This window comes from Ammospiza nelsoni, chromosome 10, assembly GCF_027579445.1.
Source record: "Ammospiza nelsoni isolate bAmmNel1 chromosome 10, bAmmNel1.pri, whole genome shotgun sequence".
NCBI lineage: Eukaryota > Metazoa > Chordata > Aves > Passeriformes > Passerellidae > Ammospiza > Ammospiza nelsoni.
In genome coordinates, this window is record NC_080642.1 from 1,198,241 (window position 1) to 1,223,746 (window position 25,506).

General features: G+C 55.3%; 1 protein-coding gene across 2 annotated transcripts in view; it reads left to right on the forward strand.

The window, feature by feature from the left end:
• KCNAB1 (potassium voltage-gated channel subfamily A regulatory beta subunit 1) overlaps positions 1–25,506 on the forward strand; it is a 57,641-nt gene that overhangs the window by 29,756 nt on the left and 2,379 nt on the right. For both annotated transcript variants that reach the window (XM_059479554.1, XM_059479555.1), the window contains exons 2-11: positions 6,170–6,213; positions 12,770–12,807; positions 14,404–14,483; positions 15,590–15,634; positions 16,763–16,807; positions 17,355–17,398; positions 20,164–20,250; positions 23,324–23,409; positions 24,259–24,379; positions 24,822–24,916. In XM_059479554.1, coding sequence (XP_059335537.1) covers positions 6,170–6,213; positions 12,770–12,807; positions 14,404–14,483; positions 15,590–15,634; positions 16,763–16,807; positions 17,355–17,398; positions 20,164–20,250; positions 23,324–23,409; positions 24,259–24,379; positions 24,822–24,916 — 685 coding nt within the window. The remainder of the gene's footprint in view (positions 1–6,169; positions 6,214–12,769; positions 12,808–14,403; positions 14,484–15,589; positions 15,635–16,762; positions 16,808–17,354; positions 17,399–20,163; positions 20,251–23,323; positions 23,410–24,258; positions 24,380–24,821; positions 24,917–25,506) is intronic.

A 25,506-nucleotide genomic window follows, 5' to 3' on the forward strand; every position in this document is an offset into this window, starting at 1 on the left:
AGGTTAACGAGGTAATTAAGCAGCACAAGTGTCTCAGACCATAAATCTCTGCCAGGGAAGGGGGTGTGTGTTGGTTTTGTGCCTGTGTGGGGTTTGTGCTGCTCCTCCAGCTCCGTGTGCCCTGCAGGATCCGGGCTGGTGCATGGTGGGTGTGGGACATGGATGGGGAGGATTTCCTGAGGAGGGAAATTGGAGATGGATGGTGAAGGTTTTCCGAGGAGGGGAATTGGAGATGGATGGTGAAGGTTTGCCAAGGAGGGGAATTGGAGATGGATGGTGAAGGTTTTCCAAGGAGGGGAAATGGGATATGGGTGGTGAGGGTTTCCCAAGGAGGGGAATTGGAGATGGATGGTGAGGCTTTCCCAAGGAGGGGAATTGGAGATGGATGGTGAAGGTTTTCCAAGGAGGGGAAATGGGATATGAGTGGTGAGGGTTCCCCAAGGAGGGGAATTGCCCTTCCCCGCTGCTGGCTGAGGGGTTTGCCTGGGGCTGGGCTGTGTTTGGGAGGATGGAGGTGGCCCTGCAGGGACAGGGGCTGCTCCTGGGTCCCTCAGCCATTGCAGAGCACTCGGTGCCACTGCTGGGCTCTCACCATTCCCCTGCTCCAGCATTAATTACAGCCCCACAATTACAGTTGTTTTCTGTGGCACGGGGTGCTTTGCAGGGATGTTCCACCCCTGCATTTTCTCTTTCCTTTGGCTGAAGAGCCTCTTGGCTGTGTCCCCTCTGGCAGTGCCTGTGTCCCCTGCAGGGCTTTGCTGTCCCTGTGGCCTGAGCAGTGGCTGGTCACACAGATGTCACCACGCTGGGCTTTTCTCCTAAAGCCTCGATTTGTCAGCCAGAGCTGAGCCTCGTCCTCCCCCAGCCCTGCTCTGCAGTTCTCCTGGCTCCCCAGGATCCTGTGCCTGCTCCCCTGGGAGCTCCCTGCTCCGGGCTCATCCCACATCTCTATGTACATTTATAAATTACAATTCCTTTCGTTCTCCTTCAGCTCTGCCTGCACGCTCAGCATTTGCCCTTCCCAGGGAATAATTCAACTCCAAACTCCCATGAAAAGCATGAGGGAGGCATGGGGTGAGGGAAAGGCACAAGGAGGGCTGGGGATTTTCCATGTCATGCTGCCCTGTGCTGGTGGAGGTTTGGGCTGGGCACTGCTGGTTTAAGGCAGGGTTCTGTGCAGCATCCACTCCCCAGGAGCAAGGGAAGGTGAAACCAAATCCCAGGGGATTTTTCCTTGTAATGTGGCCCTGGTTGAAGACTGGATTATGTGTGTAACGTTGACTTTAGTTAACAGACTCTTGGAAACCTGTGATATTTCCCCCTGTCTTTTTGCTGTCAGGTTTTATCCCAGATACCTCTATGCTGCTGCAGGATGTGTTAGTCCTCCCTTTCCTTTTGTGCCACTTTTGACTTTCTGATGTTGAACCACAGGGCTCCTGAAGCCAAAATGGTCACCTTGCCCTTTGGTGTGCACGTTGGACCCTGGTGCTTTCTTTGGCCACAGAATGAGCCCTCCTCACCCAGCACTCCCACCTGGGTGCATCTCTGTAGGATTCTCCCTGGTTTTACCCACCATCTCCTCGCAGTTAGGTGGCTCACAAGCAAAATGATGGGTTTTCCCTGAGATTTGAGGAGCTGGAGGATTTTGCAGCTCAGGGCTGGATCTGGTGCCTCTGTGTCCTGCACAGGCTGGTGCCAGCCCCTGAGCCCCCTACATTTAACAAAACAATTTACTCAGGCTTATTAATCTCTGCAGCAGAGCCAAAGTGTCTGTTCTGAGCAGCATTTCTGCCCTGTGTGAAGGGCTTGGGGTGGGTTTGGGCTGTGGTGTTTCTGTGGGAGCCAGGTGTGACTGTGTTCACAGGGGTCTGAGAATGAGGGAAGAGACGAGGATCTGCCTCCATGGTTCAGAAGGCTGATTTATTATTTTATTATATACATATTATATTAAAACTGTACTAAAAGAATAGAAGAAAGGATTTCATCAGAAGGCTGCTAAGAATAGAAAAAAAAGAATGATAACAAAAGCTTTTGGCTCAGACAGAGAGTCTGAGCCAGCTGACTGTGATTGGCCATTAATTAGAAACAACCACACGACACCAATCCCAGATGCACCTGCTGCATTCCACAGCAGCAGATAATCAATGTTTGCATTTTGTTCCTGAGGCCTCTGAGCTTCTCAGGAGGCAAAATCCTAAGGAAAGGATTTTTCATAAAGTATCATGGCTACACACCTTGGGCAAACCCCCGAGCTCCTCCTGGGGAAAACAAACCCCAGCAGGCAGTGGGCATGGAGGGCCTGGTGTGGGTGAGGACGAGGAAGGAGCAACAGGGCTGGCATTGTCACGGGCAGGGGGGTGACCCTGTGGCTGTGCCATCCTGGGGATCCTGTCAGCAGGGAGGTGCCACCCTGGGCTGGCTCACAGCTCCTCACCAGCCTTTTCCCTGCCTGGCACCTGCCTCTGCTGGGCTTGGCACAGCTCCCTGTGGGGATGCTGCCCCAGCTCCCTGCAGGGCTCCTGCCCAGGCTGCTGGGATCCCTCAGGGTGAGGAAAAGCCTAATGCAGGGATATGCCAGCCCTGCTGGGTGCCCCGGGGCGTTTTCAGCGTGTGCCAGGCTGCAGGCTGTGTTTGCTGTGACTCAGAGCTGGCTCTGCTCGCCAGGCTGTGCTGTGGGGACCTGCTGCCAGCCCGGGCTGCTGCTGGGCAGGGAAATGGCACCCTTGGGTGCTGCCAGCACAGCGAGGCACAGCTAGACCCGGCCTGTGGAGTGGGGCCCAGCTAAACCCTGCCTGCGGAGCGGGATCCTGTTAGACCCGGCCTGCAAAGGGGGCCCAGTTAAACCTGGCCTGTGGAATGGGGCCCGGTTAGACCCGGCCTGTGGAATGGGGCCCGGTTAGACCCGACCTGCAGAGCAGGGCTCTTGGCTGGCTGAGGTCCCCTCGTCCTTGGCTGTCCCCTGGTCAGTGCCAGGCACCAGCACAGCACAGACACTGCGCTCACCTGTCCCAAGGCTGCTCCCTGGAGAAGGAGGCTGGAATGGTTTGAAGTGAAGTTAAAATGCATCACAGAGCTACAAACAGCAGAAGGACATGGGTGTCCCTTCTCTCCCCAGGCTAAACCAGTGCCTGTGGCTCTGTGGACTGAGGTGGCTGCAGCTGTCCTGCCCTGGAGGTTTTGGTGGCCTCAGGAGCTTTGTACAGCTGTGGGCACGGAGAGGGGCTGTGCCATGCTCTGCCCCAAACCCTCTCCTTGCTGCCCTTTCCCTGCCCCATCCCGCTGTGAGGCCTCTGCGGGGCCAGGCCTGGCTCAGGTGGAGCCCAGCTTTGGGCACACAGCAGTGGGATGCTGCTTGGCTTTGGGCTCTGGCTTTAAAAGAACTCCAAGCTGAGGTGCTGAGCACCTCCAGGCCTGGCTCGTGGTGCAGGTTTGGGGTTAAGGCAAGGAAAAGGAGGCAGTTCCAGCCTGGGAGGTGGGAGCTGTGTGCAGGGAACCAGGGTGGCTGCAGGGCCGGGCCCAGCACAGATAAACCCCATTGTGTTCTCTGTGTGCTGGGCAGTGATGTGTGGCAGCAGAGCCATCACAAAGCACTGGGGGCTCTCGGCAGCAGCAGCACGATGGCTGTGCTAATGGAAAGCAGGAGAGGATGGATCAGAGCTGACTTTCAATCAGCTGCTTTGGCCAGACAAGCTGATCCCCAGAGAGCAGAGGCTCCTGCTTTGTCCTCTCTAATAGCTGCTCTCTCACAGAGAGGAATTCCTTCCCAATATCCCACTGACCCCCTGGCAGTGGAAGCCATTCCCCTTCTCCAGCTCTCCTGGAGCCCCTGTAGCCCAGCAGCTCCAGGTGAGCACCCTGAGCTGGCTGGCACAGCACCCAGAGTTTCCCAGGAGGATGCTCAGCTGTGCACAGCCACAGCAGATGCTCCTGATGGGCTGGGATTTGTTCCCATCCCCATTCCCAACCCTGCTCCCAGCGCAGCACCCTCGGGGAGCTGTGGTGCTGCTGCCGGTTCAGCTGCAGGCACGGAGCTGCCTCATTGTCCCCGAGCCCAGCATTAGTGCAAGGCAAGCACAAAGAGCTTTTACTGCCCTGTTACTTGGAGACAGCCCATTGATTGTACTTGGCAACTGTGCAGCTTCAGGCACGTGTCTGTCTGTCTGTCTGCTCCATCTCCATCTGCACCCTCCTGGCTGCTGCAGAACGGGTGTAAATGGAGATATATGTGAGTGTTTGCTTGGTGGGTTTGTGTGGGTTTGTTTTTTCTGGTTTGGGAGGCAGAGGAGAAGCAGGGCTTGAATGGCAGATTCCTGCCCTGCAGGAGGAGCCAGGGTTGGGCTCAGTGAGCTCTAACACAGCCCCAGGGCTGTGCTGGGGCCGGTTCCCCCCAGTGTGACCAGTTCCCACCAGTGGGGCCTCTCTGCACACCTGGGGGTGTCTCCAGGCTGCCCCATGGGCTCAGCAATCCCCCTGCCCAGCGCCTCCCACTCCCTTTGCAGAGGGATCAGGCCCTGCAGGGATTTGGCATTTCCAGCATCAATTTCCCAAATATCCGGGTCAGGTGTGTGCTGAGCAAATGGCAGCACTCTGGAAATCCAAACACAGCATTTCTGCCTGGATTTGTTGGCTGAGCAGGCTCCTCACAGAGCTGGGTGTTGCTCCCTGGAGCAAACCTGGTGTGTTTTACCCCAAAAGCTGCCTGGAGTGGGGAGGGAGCAGCCCTGGAGTGGTGGCACAGGGAGCTGTGGGGAAGGACGGGCCATCACTGGGGTCTGGGCTGAGATCCCACTGCTGGGGTGGTGAATCCTATAAATGCAGGGAAACACCCCAGAGATGCACTCACACTGTGTGTCCATCCAAATACACATATAATATAGGGATATATAAAAGGATGTATGGAGAGGATCTATATTTGCACATAGATACTGAGAATATCTCTGTGTGTAGACATAAAAGGGTTGTGTATAAAGAGTGTGCCCATGGATACATAGATTTAAAGGGTATTTGTGCGCATTTCCATAAAAGGTTTCCCATAAAGGATATGTATGTGCATAGAGATAAAGGGCATATGTGCAAAGGGGGTAATAAAATATATATATATGTGCAAATATATATAAAGGGTGCATGTGTAGATGTGTATTTATATTTATGTGGAGAGAGGAGCTCATGGCTGAGCTGTGCCCACAGACTTTGAACAGCAAATATCAGGTTGGTGAGAAATAGGATTAAAAACCTATAAAACCTGCAAAATAATTGCAAGCTGTGAGGGAATGAGCAGCAGCACTTGGCTCCAAAGGGTGTTTTGGGGTGGGTAGGCTGTGTCACAAGGAATGTAGAAATCCCCATCCCATGGGTGTGGGAGTCTGGGATTCCTGCCCTCAGTGCAGCTCTGGGGCTTTGCCTTTGAACCTCCCAAGGGTTCCAGTCAGGATGGGGAGGATTTGTGCTGCTGCTGGGCAGGCTCCAGCTGTGTTTGCACTCAAAAGATGGGGGAAAAAAAAAGAAAGAGGGAAAAAAGGAAGGAAAACTAGAAAAGGAATAAAGAAGAAAAAATAGAACACACAGACAAAAAAAAGAGGTCAGTGCCTGCCCTAACTGTGCTGTGAGCCTGGGGGCTCGTGGGGCTGGAGATGCAGCTGCAGCTTTGCAAACAGACCTGCAGGTCAGGTTCCTGTGTCTCCCAGCAGCCGAAATCCCCATTAGCAGCACTCAATTTTGGGTGCAGCAGTGCATTAAGGGGTCCTGAGGGCTGGGAGGGTGGGCAGTCCTGGCCCAGGGTCTGGCATCCTGTCCCCCCGGGATGCCCTTCAGGGAAATAGTGCTGTAGGAGTGACAACCTGAAACAGCCAGGAAATCCAGTGTGGAAAATGGGATGGGCTGGGAGCACAGGTCAGGCACACCAGCCTGGGTGTGCTGTCCAAGGGCTGGAGGTGTTTGGGTTTATTGCCAGCCCTGAGCACTCAGGGAGGAGGAGGAGGGGGATGGCAGCACATCCACCCCTCCCCAGCTGGGTGCCCACCATGGGAGCTCTGCCCCTTTTGGATGAAAACCTAGCATTTGGGCAAAAGCTGTGGCTGGTCCCCCCCCAGCTGCTGCCTCCCCCTGGGGTGATGCTGTGTGTGCCTCAAGGGCTGAACTGCAGTCTCTAATTATTTTCTTTTCCTTCCAGAAACCTTGGCAAGTCCGGGCTGAGAGTGTCGTGCCTGGGGTTGGGTGAGTACCTCTGGCCTCTGTGCCCAGCCCTCTGGGGCAACTGTGGGAGGGTTTGTGCTGGAAAACCCTCTGGTGTGCCCAGTCCTGGGGAGGAGCAGCCTGCAGGGATCCCAGGGAGTGTCCCAGGAGCCCCCAGGGCCAGGGCCAGCCTGGGCTGGGGCAGAGCTGGATCCCATCCCATGGACCCCATCCTATGCCATGGATGCCATCCCATCCCCTGTGTGCCCAGTTTTCCCCTGGCTCCAAAGCCCCCAGTTCCACACCAATGCTTTATCTTTGTGTGCTGTTTCCTGGGGAAGGGCTCTGCTCAGCTCCTGCTGCCTTTACTCAGAGCAATGCTCTGAAGTGCAGCCCCTGGACACAGACTGAGCTGTGGGATGGACACCCAGCCCTGCAGGGAGCAGGAGGAGGAGGAGGAGGGTGAGCTGTGCTGTGAGCTCCTGCCGCAGTGCCGGCGGCTGAGTGTGAATTTATCAAATTGTGGAGTTGGATGGCACACTTTGGTTTGTTGCTCTGTAGACAGAGCAGGTGGCAGAAAATCAGGTTAAAATCAGTGTGCAGTGGTTGGAGTGGGTTCTGGCCAGGAGGGTGGGTGCAGAGCAGGAGGAGACCCTGCCCTGAGCCCTGGGGTTGAGAGCAGCCCCAGGGCCAGGCTCAGCCTCAGACTGAGCAGTGCCTCAGGTCTGGGGGGTTTAACAATGCTCCATCAGCACCACAATAGCAGGGCTTAATCAGTTGACTAATTTAACATTTATAAAGTGACTCAATAGGATTTGCTGTAAGCACAACAGGCACTTAATTATGAATCTAAGCTAATTATGAATCTAAGATGGCAAGGTTCATTCTACACTTACTCAGAGTATTTAAATCAATTGATGTACCCACAGATCCAAGGAGTCTGCAGCAGGCTTTAAACCTGTGAAACACTTCAGGGAAACACTGCTGTCTGTAGATTCACAACCTATGGCATGCTTGTCTTTAGTCATCAGGAAATTTCCATCCTGGGTGCAATTTGGCTTGCTACTTACTGAAATTTTCTTTGAGGAGTCCAGTTATAATAACAATATTGTTATTTAACAATTGTGTTGTTATTATTATTCGGTCAGAGCAACCTGGTCTACTGGGCAGTGTCCCTGCCCAGCAGAGGGGTGGAATGGATGAGCTTTAAGGTTCTTAAAACCTTAAAACGAAAAACCAAACCCATTCCATGATTCTGAGATTATTCTGCTCAGGCTGTTCAGACAGAAAAGTAAGGCTTTGGGGCTGTTTGTTGGAAACCAGGAGCTTGGTGAGCACAAGCTGTGAGAGCAGAGGGTGTTTGGGATAAATTCCGGGGGTCTCCTGCCTGGGTGAGCATTGCCAGGGTGAGGGGTGCTGCTGTCCTGGGGGCTCTGCCTGATTATCCCTGCCAGGGATCCTCCCAGGGCAGCTCTCAGCCCTTTGGAATCTGGGTTCAAACTGGAGGGAAGTGTCAAAGTCACCCTGTAGCACAAGTGGGAGAAGCAGGGCCTGTTCTGCCAAGAGCTCTTCTGGTTAAAATAGCCCCAGCCTTGGGAAGGACTCGTCTGCTCTGTGCAGAGGCTTTATTTATCAGTTTCATTTATCAGCCTCACAGCTTCCCCAAGTGCTGCTGCTGTGGTGGAGGAGAAAGCCACGGGAAGGAAGTAGCAGCAGGAAAAGAAAAAAAAAAAGAAAATTTTGCAGAGCTTTTCTTTGATTTCAAGTGGAACTGCAGCAGCATCTAAATATACTGAGCCTTTGTGAGTGCAGCTGTGCAGGGGCTGGGGGGGCTGCTGGGCCCTCCTCCTGCTGCAGCACAGGGAGCCCTGAGCCCTGTGTGCAGGGAGAGAAGGGGAGCTGGGAGCCTGAACCCCAGAATGCAGAAATGCACATTCCCTGGGGTGGGCAGGTGTTCCTCCTGCTGCACAGCACCTTTTCTTTTGGGTGCTTGGGTTGGGTTGGAGGGACCTTAAAGCTCATCCTGGTCTGTCCCTGCCACCGCAGGGACACCTCCCACTGCCCCAGGTGCTCCAGCCCCAATGTCCAGCCTGGCCTTGGGCACTGCCCGGGATGCAGGGGCAGCCACAGCTGTGCCAGGCCTGCTCACCCTCCCAGGGAAGGATTTCGCCCCAATATCCCATCCAAATCTCTCTTTCAGTTTAAAACCCTCCCACTTGTCCCTCTGCACATCCTCCAGGTGTCTGCTCCCAGCTCTGCTTTATCTGACTTTCCTAAATGCCTTCTCTCTTGCAGCTCCCCAAAAGATAAATGTGTTTCCCTGTGTTCTCTGCAGCATGAAAATCCAATTTAGGGCTCACTGAAGTTTCTGAAGGCTCAGCAGTCTTCCTCAAAAGCCTTGCAAAATCTCAGCGAGGTGGGAGAGTGCTTCATCCTGCGGGATGGCAAGTGGAGGAGAAGGGGAAGGGGGGCAGAGATCCGAGGTGGGCAGGGCTGGGAGCAGGGACCCTTTGGTGGCACCCTGCTCCTCCTGGCTGGGGGAACGAGCTCCTCTGCTGGCAGGGCTGTGTTCTCAGGGGGCTGAGGGTGAGGGGAGAGACTAGGACCTGACTCCATGTTTCAGAAGGCTGATTTATTATTTTATGATATATATTGTATTGAAACTACGCTAAAAGAATAGAAGAAAGGATTTCATCAGAAGGCTGGCTAAGAATAGAAAAAAAAGAATGATAACAAAAGCTCGTGGCTCAGACAGAGAGTCCAAGCCAGCTGTGATTGGCCATTAATCAGAAACAACCACATGAGACCAATCCCAGATGAACCTGCTGCATTCCACAGCAGCAGATAATCAATGTTTACATTTTGTTCCTGAGGCCTCTGAGCTTCTCAGGAGGAAAAATCCTAAGGAAAGGATTTTTCAGAAAATATCATGGCTACACAGGGCTGTCAGGGAGGGCCCTGAGAGCAGAGCTGAGCATCATCCCTGGGGCACTGAGCTCCCGTGGGGCTGGGATTGCTCAGCCAGGCTGAGCTTCCCTGGGAGCATCCCAGAGCTGGGTCCTGCTCCTGCCTGGGCTGAGCTTTGCCCTCCTGCCTGGCTCAGTTTGGGCTCAGCTTTGCCCTCCTGCCTGGCTCAGTTTGTTCCAGGTGAGCCTTCCAGGGACCTGCCAGGCTGGCCCTGGGCTGCTGCCAGGCTCTGCTTGGTGCTGGATCCAAAGTGTTCTTGTGATTCCAGGGAAAGGCAGGTCATGGTTTTCACCTGTGCAGCTCAGACCCTGCCTGTGGGCTCCTTCAGGTTTTGAGAAAACCTTGACCTGCAGAGAGGTGATGAGCAGGGAAAGGAGCAGCACAAAGCTGCCATCCTAGTCCCGATCCATGGACAGGAGGTGATAGCTGGCTGCAGAAATGGTGTTTGGTGAGCCTAGAGGGGCAGGTTTTGGTTTTTTGGAGGCAGGCAGGTTTTTTGCTGTGCCCTTGGTCCTGGCTCTGGGGTGAGGTTGGGCGCAGGCACCATTCCTGCCAGCAGAAGCAGGGGCTGTGGGGGCTCAGCCCTGCCCCTGCACAGGTGACACAGGTGACACTGGTTCTGTGACACTGCTCAGGTGGGTCTGCTCTGGCACCAACCCCTGCCGGGCTGCACTGGGAGCCAGAGCTGGAATTGTGCAGGAATTCCCCTTGCAGGTGAACATATCCATTTGGGAAACCTTTCAGGGCAGGAGGGAGGAAGGTGATGGGCAAGGGCAGCGGTGGAAGTCTGTCTGTCCTGGGGCAGGGGATGCCTTTCCAAGCCATGAGCTGGGCTGGTGAGAGAGAGACAGTCACTTGGACAGGGGAAAGCAGCAATTTAAAAAAATACATGCCTTTCTCCAGAATATTTTTCTTCCCAAATGAGTGTGTTGGCTGAGGTTGTGAATCATCCTTGGCTGTTGTTTGAAATGCCAAATGCTCCTTGTGCTTTTTTTTGCCTTTTTCAATGTGCAGAGGGAGGGGAGCAGCCTGTGCCTGGATGGGGGTGCCCTCCCTGCTCCTGGAGCAGAGCCCTTCCCTTCCCAGCCACGCCTGGTGCTTTCAGCTCACCCCGCTGAGCCCAAACTCACATCCCTGCCTGGTTTTGTGATAATGATGGGGAAAAACCCCCTTGGAATCCCCCCGTGTGCTCCTGCTGGTGCCGCTGTGCCCAGCTGGGGCTGGGGGCTCGGGCAGGGCTGCCCAGCAGCACAGATATTTATTCCCTGCATTTCAGGAGCTGTTATTCTGATTTGAGCTCTCCCTGTGCCCCAGGCCCCGAGCACATTGTCACTCAGTGGGATGTGCCTTGTGTCACAAGGTGAATTTTGAGAGGATGTGCACTCTGTGGGGAGGATGAATAATCCTCTTCCCTCTCACCTGTGCACCTGTGTGCTGCTTATGCAAAAGGGAAAAAAAATCACTTTGAGATAAACAGTCTCAACCCATTTTTTTGGTACAAACACATTTTAATGTATTCCTGTAAAAATAACACCTCTGAAGCTTTAACATGGAAATCAGGCTTCATTTGGTTATTTTTTTTTTATCTGCATGAAGAAGCTTAAAGATGAAATGAAAACAGGTTTCAGTTTTATCTTTGTTGTGCAGGACCAGAGCATTTAAACTCCAATAATCAGAGAAAATACCTCTCCTGAGCTCTGTAGCCAGCAAGGTGCAGCAGGGGTACTCCTGTCCCATTATTGTTGTCCTTACAGAGCTAGAGAAAATACAAAATTAGCCAGAAAATGTGTTCTCTTTGCTCATTTGTTTAGTTTCCATTTCATCTCTGATCTGTGGCAAACTTGGCTTTTCCAGCTAGGGTTGTTCTGCAGGAAGTCAGGAGTTGCAGTTTGAGCTCACACTTTGTGCATCTTTAAATAGCTTTATTTGCACTGAGAGAAACCCGACGTATTAAAAAATTCAGACTGGCCTTTTTCTGAGGGAAAGGGAGCGAGCTGCTGCTGCCAGGGATGATGGGGGGCTGTGTTCTGAGCAGGGCTGATCAAAGCTGCCCCAGCCCTTCCACCCTGCTCAGGGTCCATGTCCCGGCGCCCAGGGACCCCATCCCTCTTTGATGAGGGTCTGGGAGCAGCTTCTGCATCTTTCCAAGCGCAGGCAGGCAGGGAAGCTGCAATTCCTGTCCCTCAGCAGCATCAGAGCTCAGCCCTGGCCCTGCAGTCCCTGTCCCGTCCCATCCTTGCCTTACGGATGGGGTGGGAGGGGGTGCCCGGTGCCCCCCTGCCCTGGCAGGGACACCTCCCTCTGCCCCACGCTGCTCCCAGCCTGGCCTGGGACACCTCCGGGGCTGGGGAAACCTCACTGGGGTTCCCAGCTGGGAGCTGAGCCCCTCTGTCAGCGAGAGCTTTCAGCTCTGGGGAGCTGGGAGAGCCCCGCGTGCTCTGCCCCATGCATCCATCCATGCGTCCCTCCATCCCAGGAGTGGCTGAATTTGGCACCTGGGTTTCTGTGCAGCTCTGCAGGGCTGGGGAGGGGCAGTGCTGGGCTCAGGGGGACATTGGCACAGGCTGGCAGGAGGCCCAGGGTGGCACAGCCCTGCTGCGCCCAGGGAATCAGAAGTGTCTGACCTGCTGCCTGCCCAGCCCTCTGCTGCCTCTTCCCCACTGCCTGAGGAGATCTGTATTCCTAAAATAAATCATACATTTAAAATCTAGATACAGGAATCGTGTTCCTATGGGAATTCCTTGGGGTTGGACCAGCTGACCTTTAAAGGTCCCTTCCAACCCAAACTGATTTATGATCTGGTTAAATCCACACGCTGCTTCCACCACAGGATTTTTTTTTTAATTATTTTTTTTATTAAGTGATGATCATAAAGACATAATGCCCCAAGTTTTCCTAATAATAGACCAGAGCCAGCAACTGAGCCTAAACTGCAGCAGCTTTAGGAGCCAGCCTAGGGAAGGCAGTGCCCTTGGGCAGGGCTGGCACTGGACATTGGCTTCATGGAAAAGCTCCCAGGGAAAAGTCACTGTGGGTTGGAAATCTGTCCTGTCAGAAGAAATATTTCTCTTTATGTCTCTTTTTTTTTTTTTTTTTTTTTAATTCTGATTTTGCCTTTCAGGATGCTAAATGCTGAAGTACATATTTAAGGAGAGTTTCATTCCCCAAATGATGCATTGTGGCAGCATTGCAGATTTTTTCCAATTTGTCAAATTGAAGCTTTGGAAAATGATTTCTGGTTTGGAAAGAGCTTCAGATTCCAGGGCCTGGAAGGATCCCAGGCCAGGCTGGACAGGGCTGGAGCAGCCTGGGACAGTGGGAGGTGTCCCTGCCATGGCTGGGGTGGTTCTGGATGGGATTTAAGGTCCTTCCAACCCAAACCATCCCATGATTTGAATCCAGCTCTGTATTTTGGCACCACAGCATCCCCTGGGTGCTGCCCTGGGCAGCTGCCTGTGCTGGGAGCAGGTGCCCTGTCCTGCCTGGCTGCAGGATCTCTCTTGGGGCTGCACCACCCCCTGAGCCAGCCCACCCCATCTAAAACTCATTCAATCCTAAAGGGAATTCTGATGAAGTCTCATTTTTGATGTGGAAACCCTCTTGTAGTAACAGATTATTTTGCTTTTTCCAGGGACCTGGGTCACTTTTGGAGGTCAGATCTCGGATGAGGTGAGTGCATGGAACAAACCACACTCTGGGGGTGTTTTTAATTTCATTTTTAAAAGAAATTGTGGCTCCTGGAGCTTTCCTGCACAGAGAGACAGCAGGGAGTCACTACCCAGAGCTCTGCCACAACCCCCTGATGAGCCTGACATTTCCAGAGATGGACTCTCAGCTGCCCCATCCACCCCTCAGGGCCATCTCCTGTCCTGTGCTGTCCCCAGCAATGTCCCCTCCTTCCCCTGGGCTCCTGCACTGGGATTGGGAACTATTTCTGTGTGTGGACATAACGGGCAGCAATCCTAAATACAGTCATGGCTGGCCTTACAAAGGTGATTTATTTTTGACATAACAAGCTGAAACAACTGAAAATGAGCTTGGGTTTGCTCCGTGCTTTTCCCTGGAGCAGATGGCTCCTGATGCAGGGAATCACCCCTGGAGCACTGGCTGCACGTGGGCTTCTCTGCAGCCCAGGTGTCCCAGATGTGAGTGCCCCAGGGACAGCAGCTGCCTGCCCGGGTGTGGAACAGCCCCAAAACAGCTCTGGCGTGAGGGAGAGAGCCCAGGGGCCTCCATTCCAAGGGCTTTTCCTTTAGATTCACTCCACCTGTCATGGTATTGCTGCTTCTTCTGGATCTCCTGGCTTTGATCCCGTGGATCCCTGTCTTTGATCTTGTGGATCTCCCAGCTTTGGTCCCAGTGGATCCCCAGTTTTGATCCCATGGAGCCCCAGTTTGGTCCCAGTGGATCCCTGGCTTTGGTCCCATGGATATCCCCAGCTTTGATCCCTGTAGATGCTCAGCTTTGGTCCCATGGATTCCCCGAGCTTTGGTCCTGGTGGATTCCCTATTGCTGATCCCCTGGATCCCCAGCTTTGGTCCCATGGATCCCCCAGTTTTGATCCCTGTAGATCCCCCAGCTTTGGTCCCGTGGATTCCCCCAGCTTTGGTCCCATGGATTCCCTGGCTTTGGTCCCGTGGATTCCCCCAGTTTTGATCCCAATGGCTCCCCAGTTTTGGTCCCATCTCATGGCCCTGTGGGATGATGGCTGGTCAGTGATGCTCAGTCAAGGCCAGTTTTGATGTCCACTTTGCTCTCTGGTCCTCCTGCGCCCCTTGCTCACTGTAATTCCATGCAAAGCAGGACAAATTCCATGGAAAAGCAGGACAGAAGCACAGCCTTGGATGCTTGGGATGCTGAGCCTGAACCTTCATGTCCCCGGGAGCAGCAGGAGCCCCAGGACTCCCCTGTGCTCCACAAATGCCCTTCAGGCATTTCCCCACCCCACGGCATCTCTGGAGAGCTGCAGGACGGGCAGGCAGGCAGCCAGAGGAACATTAACCCCCCCAATTCTGTGCTAAACCCTGCAGATCTGCAGAGCATCTCTGTAACCCTGCTAAATTCCTGCTGCCTTCCCGATAGGAAGCTCCTGTGAGGGGAGATGAGTTCCTGCCGGGCTGGCTCCGGGGGCATTGATGTAAATCCGTGTTTTGTGGTCCCTCAATCCCTCCCTCCCGGGTGCCCTGCTGTGCTGAGCCCGGCTTGTCCCGCTGTGGGGCTTTCCCTGCTGGGCGTGGTGTCACCTGCTGTCCCCGTGCTCCCCAGGTGGCCGAGCAGCTGATGACCATCGCCTACGAGAGCGGCGTGAACCTCTTCGACACGGCCGAGGTGTACGCGGCCGGCAAGTGAGTGCCCGGGGCAGGGTGTGCCCGGGGGGCTGCGACAGGGCTGCACCTGGGCACAGCCACACCTGGGCAGGGCTGGGCAGGGTGTGGCCGGGGGGCTGGGACAGGGCTGCACCTGGGCACAGCCACACCTGGGCAGGGTGTGCCCAGGGGGCTGGGACAGGGCTGCACCTGGGCACAGCCACACCTGGGCAGGGCTGGGCAGGGTGTGCCCGGGAGGGGCTGGGACAGAGCTGCACCTGGGCAGGTGTGCCCAGAAGGGCTGGCAGAGCTGCACCTGCCGTCCCTGGGCTCTCTGCTCCCCCTCTGATGTGCTGGGCTCTGGATGTCCTTGGAAAGCCTCTTTGTCCCCGAATGGGACAGGAGAGCCTTTGTATTTGGGATACCCATCAAATAAACCCAAACAATTAACCCAAAGGCTCTTGTACCCAGCAAAGGCTGGAGAGCACCACTGGTGCTGGCACAGGGATACCAATACCCTGAACAAATGGGAAGGGAGTGTGGATCTCAGTGGTGCTGGGTGCCTGGGGCTGTGACAGATCCAGGCAGGAATCCCGGGGGGAGCCACTCTGGCTGCTCTCAGAGACACTGTGGGATGGGGGGGGACATCACCCATGGGATGGGGGACACCACCCGTGCTAAATGGGGCTGGGGTGACCGACAGGGCTCCCAGCTGGGCTGGGACATCGTGTCCTGCAGAGGGACCAGCCAAGGCTCAGGCACAGGGGACCTGGGCAGGGGCAGGGGGGGACAAGAGGCTCTGTGCTGGATGGACCTGTCCCACCTGGGGGTCACTGTCACCAGGGAGGGCAGGTGGACCTGTCCCAATTTGGGGTCACTGTCACCAGGAAGGGCAGGTGGATCAGTCCCAGTTTGGGGTCACTGTCACCAGGGAGGGCAGGTGGACCTGTCCCAATTTGGGACACTGTCACCAGGGAGGGCAGGTGGATCAGTCCCAGTTTGGGGGTCACTGTCACCAGGGAGGGCAGGTGGACCTGTCCCAATTTGAGACACTGTCACCAGGGAGGGCAGGGGCAGCTGCAGCCAGGCTGGCTGGGAGCACTGAGCACCCCCTGCCCCCCTCACACCGGGCTCTTCCTGCACAGGGCCGAGGTGATCCTGGGCAACATCCTGAAGAAGAAGGGCTGGAGGTACAGTATGGCACTCCCTCTGATCTGGGGGGTTTCCCTTGGTGGTGCCCTGGTCCCACAGGAGCAGCCACAGCTCCCCTGGGATTGGGGGTGTCCCCCACCCTCGGGGCTGTGATGCCCTCCCGGGTGGGAGGCTGGCTGTGGCACCTCATCCCTGCTGGGGTAAGGAGGCAGAGCTGTGCCAGCCCGGGAGGAGCTGACACCTCGTTAAAGGATGCACATTAGCATATGTTGTGGGTTTTAAGGGATTTGCATAATCTTCAAAGTCCTCCTCTGTGTGTGTGTGTGTCCTAGGCGGGTTCAGCTGGAGGGGGTCTGGCAGGGCTCTCTCCAAACCCAGCCGAGGGGATTAGGGGGGTGAGTGATTACCTGGTAAGAAATACTCTGGAATGTGGAGGAAATAAAATGAAGTGTAATAAAAGCTGGGGAAATTGTGTTGTACATGTCTGGTTATGCAGCAAGGCAGCTGGAGGATGATAAATCTTTGATTTAATATCGTGTAGAGTTTACAGATTAATTCAGATGTCTCACACTGGAGTTTAACAACTCTGGGAGTGCTGCCTGGCAGTGAGAGGCACGGGCAGGATGGCAGGAGGGAACAGCACTGCAGGCCCTGGAGAGAGGGCTGGGTGCTGCTTATTTAGTGATTTACAATGTCTGGGGGTTTGGTCATCTCATTTGGATCGCCTTTGCTTTCTATCACAGTGTCCAATCCAAACTTCCCCTGACTTCATTCCATTTCCTCGTGCCCTGACTATTTATGGGCATGCTTTACCAAAACACCTCAGGGTATTTCACTTTCCATCTTCTGAAGGAGCTGAGCTCGTGTCCCCTGTGCTGCTCACCCCACTGGAGAGGGGCAATGCCCTGGGCACAGAGGTGCTGTTCCCTGGGCACCTGGCAATTCCTGGGCTCTCCCTGCCTGCCAGAGTTCCATTTGCAGGGAATCCCCCCAGACCAACACTGGAGTCAGTGTCCTCAACATTTCACAGCTGATTTGGCTGTTTGAGCATCCCCAGCAGAAACAATGCTCCCAGGTTTTACAAGTTGCTGATGGGCAGCATCTGCTTGGTTGTTGTTATTATTATTATTTTAAAAATTATATTAGTGTTCCTGTTCTTTTTGCAGGAGGTCCAGTTTGGTGATAACCACAAAGCTGTACTGGGGCGGCAAGTAAGTGTGACAGCCACTTGTCCTGGGGTTTGCTGGCCCAGCCCTGCAGCCAGGGGAGGTTAATGGCGCCTGGGGGTGCTTTGCTGCTGTCATTGCATTTCTGTTTATTTTGCCAAGTGTTTTAAGGAGTTGGAGTTTCTCACCTGGAGAGGAGGAACTCCAGGGAGAGCTCAGAGCCTGCAGGGGCTCCAGGAGAGCTGCAGAGGGACTGGGGACAGGGATGGAGGGACAGCACACAGGGAATGGCTCCCAGTGCCAGAGGGCAGGGATGGGTGGGACATTGGGAATTGGGAATTCCTGGCTGGGATGGGATTCCCGGAGCAGCTGGGGCTGCCCCTGCATCCCTGGCAGTGCCCAAGGCCAGGCTGGACCCTGGACAGTGGGAGACGTCCCTGCCATGGCAGGGGTGGCACTGGGGGGATTTAAGGTCCCTCCCAGCCCAAGCAGTCTGGGATTCTGTAATTTTTGGGGTGTTTAAATCAGAACACAGCTCATTGCTCCCGGGCTGTTGGCACCTCTGCCAGCTGTTGCTGTTTTTCCCTTGCAGGGCAGAGACAGAGCGAGGCCTTTCCAGGAAACACATCATTGAAGGTACCTGGGATGGGGCTGCCCTGGTGGGCTCTGTGCAGCTGATCCCAGTGCTCTCCATGGGCTGGGGTCTGCCAGGGGCTGGGGTCTGCCCTGGTGGGCTCTGTCCTGTTGCCTGGGGCTGTTTGATCCCACTGCCCCTGTGCCAGTCCCATGCAGAGCAGTTCCCAAACTCATCCTGAAATGCCCAAAATGCCCCCAAGGATTGTTTTGGCTCCCCTCAAAAATGTCAGTGAATGGATTGCACTGGCAGGCCCCTCACTCCATGGGGGCTGCTGGGTTTGGGTAGCTCTCTGCACACCCCAGCCCTTCCCTGTGGGGCCAGATGTGGCCAGGGGTGCCTGGGCTGTCTGTGGAGCTGGAGGGATGAGGATGAGGATGTGGCATGATGTCAGCCTGCAGAAATAGTCTCTGGAGGACTGCCAGGCTCCACTGGCATGGCTGAGCTCTGCTCCTGGTGCTGCTGCTCCCCAAGGGCTCAGTTCTGCTGCCCATTCCCTCACCTGGCTGCATCCCATCCCTGGGGTTCCTGACCCCAATCCCTGCTCCTCATCCCATCCTGGGGCTCCTGACCCCAATCCCTGCTCCCCATCCCATCCTGGGGCTCCTGACCCCAATCCCTGCTCCCCATCCCATCCCTGTGGTTCCTGACCCCAATCCCTGCTCCCCATCCTATCCTGGGTTCCTGATCCCAGTCCCTGCTCTCCATCCCATCCCTGGGGTTCCTGACCCCAATCCCTGCTCCCCATCCCATCCTGGGGCTCCTGACCCCAATCCCTGCTCCCCTCTGGGGTTCCCGACCCCAATCCCTGCTCCCCTCTGGGGTTCCTGACCCCAATCCCTGCTCCTCATCCCATCCTTGGGCTCCTGACCCCAATCCCTGCTCCTCATCCCATCCTGGGGCTCCTGACCCCAGTCCCTGCTCCCCTCTGGGGTTCCTGATCCCAGTCCCTGCTCTCTATCCCATCCCTGGGGCTCCTGATCCCAGTCCCTGCTCTCTATCCCATCCCTGGGGCTCCTGACCCCAATCCCTGCTCCCCATCCTATCCTGGGGCTCCTGACCCCAGTCCCTGCTCCCCTCCCCTTCCCTGCTGCTCTGCCTTGTCCCTGTGGCCATGTCCCTGCAGGAGAGGGGACAGCAGGAGCTCTGTGTTCTGTTTGCCCACAGCAAAGCCTTGGCCGTGTGTGCCTGGGCTGGACCCAGAGCTGGCTCTGCAGGCTCAGCTCAGCCAGGCTCAGCTCCCAGCACAGGGAGAGCAGTGCCAGGAACAGAACCGTGCCTGGGCACTGAGGGGCACATCCTGGAGCAGCAGTGTCCCCTGGGACCTTGTCCTGTGGAGGGGCATTGCAGGGCAGTGCCAGCCTAGGGGAGGATTTGTGCCCCTGTTTGTGCCTGCTGCCCCCATGGGACGTGCAGATCCTGCTGCTGGGGCTCAGGGATGGCATCCTCTGGGCACAGCTCCCCCTCTCAGTGCTGCACACCTGGGAAATGGGAGCCCCAGGGCAGTGCCCAGCTCAGGTGGGATGAATGGGGGTCAGCAGCCCCTCCCTGGGTGCAGCTTTGGCTCCTTCCATCCTCCTCCTTCCTGCTCCTGGTAAGTTTTATCCAGGATTCCCTGCAGAATTGGATCTTGGAGTGTTTGCAGGATCCTGGGACTGTCCCAGTAAGGTAATGCTGCAGAAAGCTTTTCTTGTAGCAACATTTTGTTGGATTTTCATCTAAATAAGCTTCAGTGAGGGGATGGCACTGAAGGAGCTCAGGGAGGTGGCAGATGTGTCACAGGCACTCCAGACCCAGCCATTTTCCATTTCTTGAGGAGCTGCTTCATGAAATGACAGAAAAGCACTGGCAAGAGTTGGAATAATTTCACAGAACACCCAGCAAACAACGTTAAGGTCAATGAGAGATATTTTATATTTTTATATATATTTAAATATATCTGTTTGCGTGAGAGAGAGAAGAGGATTTTGAACAGTTATTTTCTACAAATCTTCCCAAGAACAAAATGTTTTTATGAATGTTCATGAAGAATGAGTCAAAATAGAGCAGGCTGGAAATGTTTGCTGAATTTTGAGCTGGATAAAATGCCCATCCTCTGCTCGCCCTCTCTCATACACTCATGCATGGATATATAAATATATCTGCAGGGGTTTGATGCCATCTCCCATCAGATCCTCACAGGAAGGCTCTGAAAACCTGCACATTTATGGGCTGAGCTGCAGAGGGCTGGGGTTTGCTGTGCCCAAGCCCCTGGGCAGTGTGGGAGGGCACAGCTCACCTGGCAGGTGATGCTTCACCTGTGCCCTGCTGCTCTCCCTGCTCCCATGGCACCAGCCCACCCCAGTGCCACCCCCTGCACCCCTGGAGTGCCCCCCATGGCCTCAGGAGCTGGGGCTGGAGCAGGAGAGGCTCTGTGACTCAATGCAGACTGAATTCCCTGCAGGGCACTGAATTCCCTGGCAGTGCCTCTGCCAGGCTGACAGGGACAGCTCTGTAACCAGGGCTGGTCAGCACAATCCTGGAGCTCTGAATAAAGCACATTGTGGAGAAGGAGGGGCTCAGTGTGTGGCCAGAGTGGTGCTTTCCTCCTCAGATGGCTGCAGGGAGGTGGGACAGCATCATTCAGCCCCACTCTCACATCCTAAGCATGTGTGTCTATATAAAAATACACGTATTTAAGTACAGCCAGCTGTCTGCTCCCATTCTGGCCCTGTTCCCTGCCTCCCTCTGACCCTGCCTGTCCTTGTCTCTGCTCTCCCGTGCCCAGGGCTGAAGGCTTCTCTCCAGAGGCTGCAGCTGGAGTATGTGGACGTGGTCTTTGCCAACCGGCCGGACAACAACACCCCCATGGAAGGTTGGTGGGGCTGCTCTGGAAGGGGTTAACCCTCAGTGCCTGGTCCTGGCCTGAGGGCTGACACTGAGGAGGGCAGGAAAGGCAATCAGTTGTTCAGGTTGGGCAGCTTAAATGGGAAACATCTCAGTTTGGTAGGCAGGTCCATGGAAGGTGTCCCTGCCCACAGCAGAGGGTTGGAATTAGGTGTCCTTTAAGGTCCCTCCCAAACTATTTAGGGTTTCTATGTTTACCCTGTCACAACATGAATTTGTGTGGTTTGGAAGGAAATGGAAGTTTCCTTTCTGTCCTGGGAGTGACTTCAGTGTTTGGAGCATTTCCTTTCCCTGTTCCTTCAGACAAAGAGGGTTTGTGGCTGGATTCAAGGCATGGTCCATGGCAGGTGGCTCAGGAGCTGTGCTGGATGGTCCATGGCAGTCAAACAGAGCTGGAGCTCCGTGTCAGGAGTGCTGGCACCTTGCTGGGCGTGGGCTGTGCCACCATGGGTGACCCATGGGTGCCCCCCAATGAGGGTCAGGGCCCAGCCTGGGATCCCAGGAGCTGCTGAGCTCAGGGCAGGCTCTGTGCTGTGTCGGGCAGGGAGCTGTGCCCTCTGTGCCCGCCCTGCTGTCACTGAGCAGTGTGGAGGGGCTGCCCTGCCCAGGGCACAGCTGATCCCACACCCCAGTGCCAGCCCTGGCACCAGGCACAGGCTGTGGTGCTGGCTGAGGCTGCAGCAGGGTGAAAAAAGGGACATTCCTCTTATGAATGGCATGCTGGAGACACTTCCCATCTTCTTCCTGCCTTTATGGCTCACCCACTAAGGCACTTCCATCCCAGAGCATCTGCTGGGCCATCTGTCAGCGCTGCTTGCCAAGCCACTCCATCCTGCTCAGCACCACACACGCCTCAGCTTCTCCCACAGGGAGCCAAGGAAGGCCCCTTGGAGCTCATCCCGCTCCCTGCCACTGTCCCAGGCTGCTCCAAGCCCTGTCCAGCCCGCCCTGGGCACTGCCAGGGGTGGGGCAGCCCCTCCTGAAGGAGAAGGTGACCTTGAAGTGTTCCCTACTCGTGGCAGCACCTGTGGGTCAGGCTGGAGCAGCCCGAGCAGGGGGGCACAACCCAACCAAACCTGAATGTGCTGTTTGTTTTCCCTGCCTGCTGCTTCCACAGATCCTCCTGTGACCCCAGCCAGAGCAGATCCCTCTCCCCAGGCTGCCCAGGCTCTGCTGCTCCCCTGGGCAAGGAGCACATGAGCATCCATGGGGATTTCTGTGCTGCCAGTCACTGGGCCTCGGGGCACCTGGCAAAGCTGCTTAACCTAAACCCCCCAAAAGTATTTCATGTTCTTAAAGGTCTCTGAGCAAATTAAAATAGTAAAAGCAGTGAGTGTTGGAGGCAGGGAGCAGCTGGAGAGGAGCACCTCGGGCAGCTCGTGGCACGTGGGTCTGGCTGTGCCCCCTGTGCCCCAGAGCCAGGCTGGGGGCGAGGGCTGAGGGCTGCCCACCCTCCCTGGGGCTGGCTCAGCTCAGTGTGAGTGTCCCTGCCATCCCCTGCCACCCTCTGCCAGCCCAGCCCCTGGATCAGACGCCCTGGGTACGGCTGGTGGGATGGATCCGTCCTCTCCACAATTCCCTTGGGATGAAGATCTCATCCCCCAGCTGGGCAGGCAGGGCTTGTTCTTCATCCCAAGGGGCTCTTCCAGCAGGGCAGCTGGACAGGAGGGTCCCTGTGGTCCCTGGGGTGTCCCCAGTGTCACAGAGCCAAGTGCCCGCAGCCACACACATGGAGGGAAGGTGACAGCATTCCTGCCAGGGAACTTAAACCTGCCCCAGAGCTATTATTGTTATCATGCCAGGGGCTGTTATTTGCGATTTGAAGCATTGATTTATGTTAAAAAAAAAAAAAAAAAAAAAAAAAAAAAAAAACAACTCCTGCTCTTAAGTGCTGCCATTTGGGATCCAGCTGGCAGGACAAAAGCTGTGGGCCCATGCCCTTCCCAAATCCTATTGCTGTCCTCTGGCTCTCTCAACAAGGAGATACATATCTATTTATATACATTTTCTGAGTTGACTTTGGGTTTTTTTTTTTTTGAAAGGAGTAGAGGCTGGAGAAGTGCAAACAACCCCGGGCTGAGATGTGTAAGAGGCGTGTGACGAAATGTTTTCCAAAACTCTGAAATGGTGGTGGGGCAAAAATAGCAAACTAAACCCAGGGAGAAGCTGCTGAGGAGGGAGGGAGGAAGGGAAGGATCACCAGCAGGCTTAGCCTGATGGTGGTAGGAAATGAAATACAATTTTAGATTAAATATTCAGATAGAGCAGCTTGAAGTTGCTCATAATTGAATTCTGGAGCCCTGGTCAGGTGGAAGGTGTCCCTGCCCACAGCAGGGCTTGGAAGAAAAAGATCTTTAAGGTCCTTTAGTTTTAACATCCCTTCCAACCCAAACCAGTCTGGGATTCCTTTAAACTGAAGTTCATGAGGGTTTTTTCACCCCCAGGCAGGCAGGGAGGTCTGAGGGGTGAAATCCAGGATCCTGTGCAGGTGTGTGTGGCCTTGGAAGCTTCCATGTCCCAGAGAACAGCAGTGGGGCCCACGGCACAGCAATGGGGGTGGTGGCACAGCCATGGGCACCAGGGCACATCAACGGGCACCAGGACACTGCTGTGGTGCAGAGGGGACACCTGAGGGTGACAGGGCCCTTGGTGCAGTCGGGTTCAATCAGCCATTCGTGCAGCTTTGTCTCTGGTAAAAAGAGGCAGACCCAGATACGTGCTTTCAGGAAGCAAATTTAAAAAAAAAAAGGAATTTATTTTGAAGTTTATTTTTCCACTGTGCTGCCCTCTTGTGTTCTGTTTTGAAGGAAATGTCCTCCTAAGGCCGTGGAAGGCAGGAGCCAGGTGGGAAAAGCAGTTTTTACCCAGTTGCAGGGTCGGTGTCTCGGTGTTTGCACTGAAAATGCTTTTCCAGCCACAACTGGGCAGGAGAGCACGGCAGGAGCGTGCTCAGGCCTGTCAGTGTGGGGTGTTTGGGAGTGGGATTGGTGGAAATGTGGCCTCTGGGCCCTTCTCACTCTCCTTTTTTTGCTGTTTTTCAGAAATCGTGCGGGCCATGACACACGTGATCAACCAGGGCATGGCCATGTACTGGGGCACGTCCCGCTGGAGCGCCATGGAGATCATGGTGAGGGGCCGGGGGGCCATGGTGGGGCCATGGAGATCATGGTGAGGGGCCAGGGGGCCATGGAGATCATGGTGAGGTGCCGGGGGGCCATGGTGGGGCCATAGAGATCATGGTGATGGGCCTGGGGGCCATGGAGATCATGGTGAGGGGCCTGGGGGCCATGGTGAGGGGCCTGGGGGCCGTGGAGATCATGGTGAGGGGCCTGGGGGCCATGGAGATCATGGTGATGGGCCTGGGGGCCATGGAGATCATGGTGAGGGGCCTGGGGGCCATGGTGATGGGCCTGGGGGCCGTGGAGATCATGGTGATTGGCCTGGGGGCCATGGAGATCATGGTGAGGGGCCAGGGGGCCATGGAGATCATGGTGAGGGGCCTGGGGATCATCATGATGGGCCTGGGGGCCATGGAGATCATGGTGAGGGGCCTGGGGTCATGGTGAGGAGCGTGGAGATGATGGTGAAGGCCACAGAGGTCATGGCACGGCAGCCCTGGGCACGCTGGGTTCCACTCTATCCAGGCTTTCCACCTGAAACCATTTAAAAGGCTGTCCCAGAATGAGCCCAGTGCTAATTAGGAAAAGATGGGCTGATGTGTGGGAGTTTGGGTGGTTTGTTTGGGTTTGTGTCATTTTGGTTTGACTGAAGGCAAGTCCTTCAGTTTGACATCAGCCATGGCAGGGGTGGAATGAGATGGGCTCTGATGTCCCAAACCAGGGACATTAGATAGATTGCAGCATCCTGCTGGTCCCCCTTGCCTTGGCCATCTCCTGTGCCCACAGAGAACGTGGCCTGGTGTGTCCTGCAGACATTTCCATTTCCTGAGGTGTGTTCTCCCTGGTTCCCCCTGCAGGAAGCCTACTCCGTGGCCAGGCAGTTCAACATGATCCCCCCCGTGTGTGAGCAGGCCGAGTACCATCTGTTCCAGAGGGAGAAGGTGGAGGTGCAGCTGCCAGAGCTGTACCACAAAATCGGTGAGGCTGAGCCTGCTGGGCGTGCTGGGCATTCCCAGGGAGAAATGGAGGGCAGGATCACCTGAGGCTCCAGGTGGGACCAGTGACAAAGCCAAGCCTCTGTGTCATAGTGACCCTAAAGAAAAACCAGCTTGCTGTGCCTCTGATGAAGGATTGCTTAATTTTATCTGTTAATAACTAAAGTACATTAATGAACATATTAAGTATTAATTGGCTTGGCTGCTCCTTGCCCTCTGAGATTCATGTGGCCCATTAAGTGAAATAAATCCTCCAGGGCACCAGCAGCACATTCCTGCAGGACCAGCTGAGCATTGCTGCCTGTGGCAACAGAAACAAGCAATCAGTTTGCTCTTGGTTTAGTTTCTGAGTGAAATCTGTATTTTTGCTGCAGCTCTGACCTGTCCCACTCCCCTCAAACCCCCTTTTTGTGTTCCCTCTGCAGGGGTGGGAGCAATGACGTGGTCTCCCCTGGCCTGTGGGATCATCTCAGGGAAATACGGCAACGGGGTCCCTGAAAGCTCAAGGGCTTCACTCAAGGTATTTCTGGGGCACCTTTGAGTGGTGCTGCTTTTGTCAGGGCAGGAAAACAACAAAGGGGAAAGAAAGGGCTCCCTCGTGAGAAGGAGGGCCCTGCTTGCATGGATCAGCTCGGTTTCTCTGGCAACCACACTCCAAAGAGCAGCAGAATCTGGGTTAGAACCAGCCCAGGCGCCCCATGCAGGGAGCTCGGGGGGCTTGGGCAGGTCTGGGGCTGCTGGGGCTGCTGTCCCCACCCTGCACTGAGGGACATCACCACGAGCCAGGGGCTCTGTGGGGCTCCTCACTGATGCTAACCCTGGGATTTTAAGGTTGGAAAGGACCTCCAAGGTCATGGAGTCCAACCCTGAATGGATGCAGCTGCTGCCACTTGCAGCCCCTGAACCACGCAGGTCCAACAGGCTTGGACATCGTGTCCCTGGGTACCAGCCTGGGCCATGGGGGTGCTCAGCCCCCAGTATCCCCCCAGAGACCCCCTGAACACCTATGGGCTGCTGGGGGCTGCCCTCTCTAACAGGTTTTGGCATTCTGGTTTCACCACCACTAATTGTGGTTTCCCCACAATTATCCTGATTTTATTCTTATTGGGG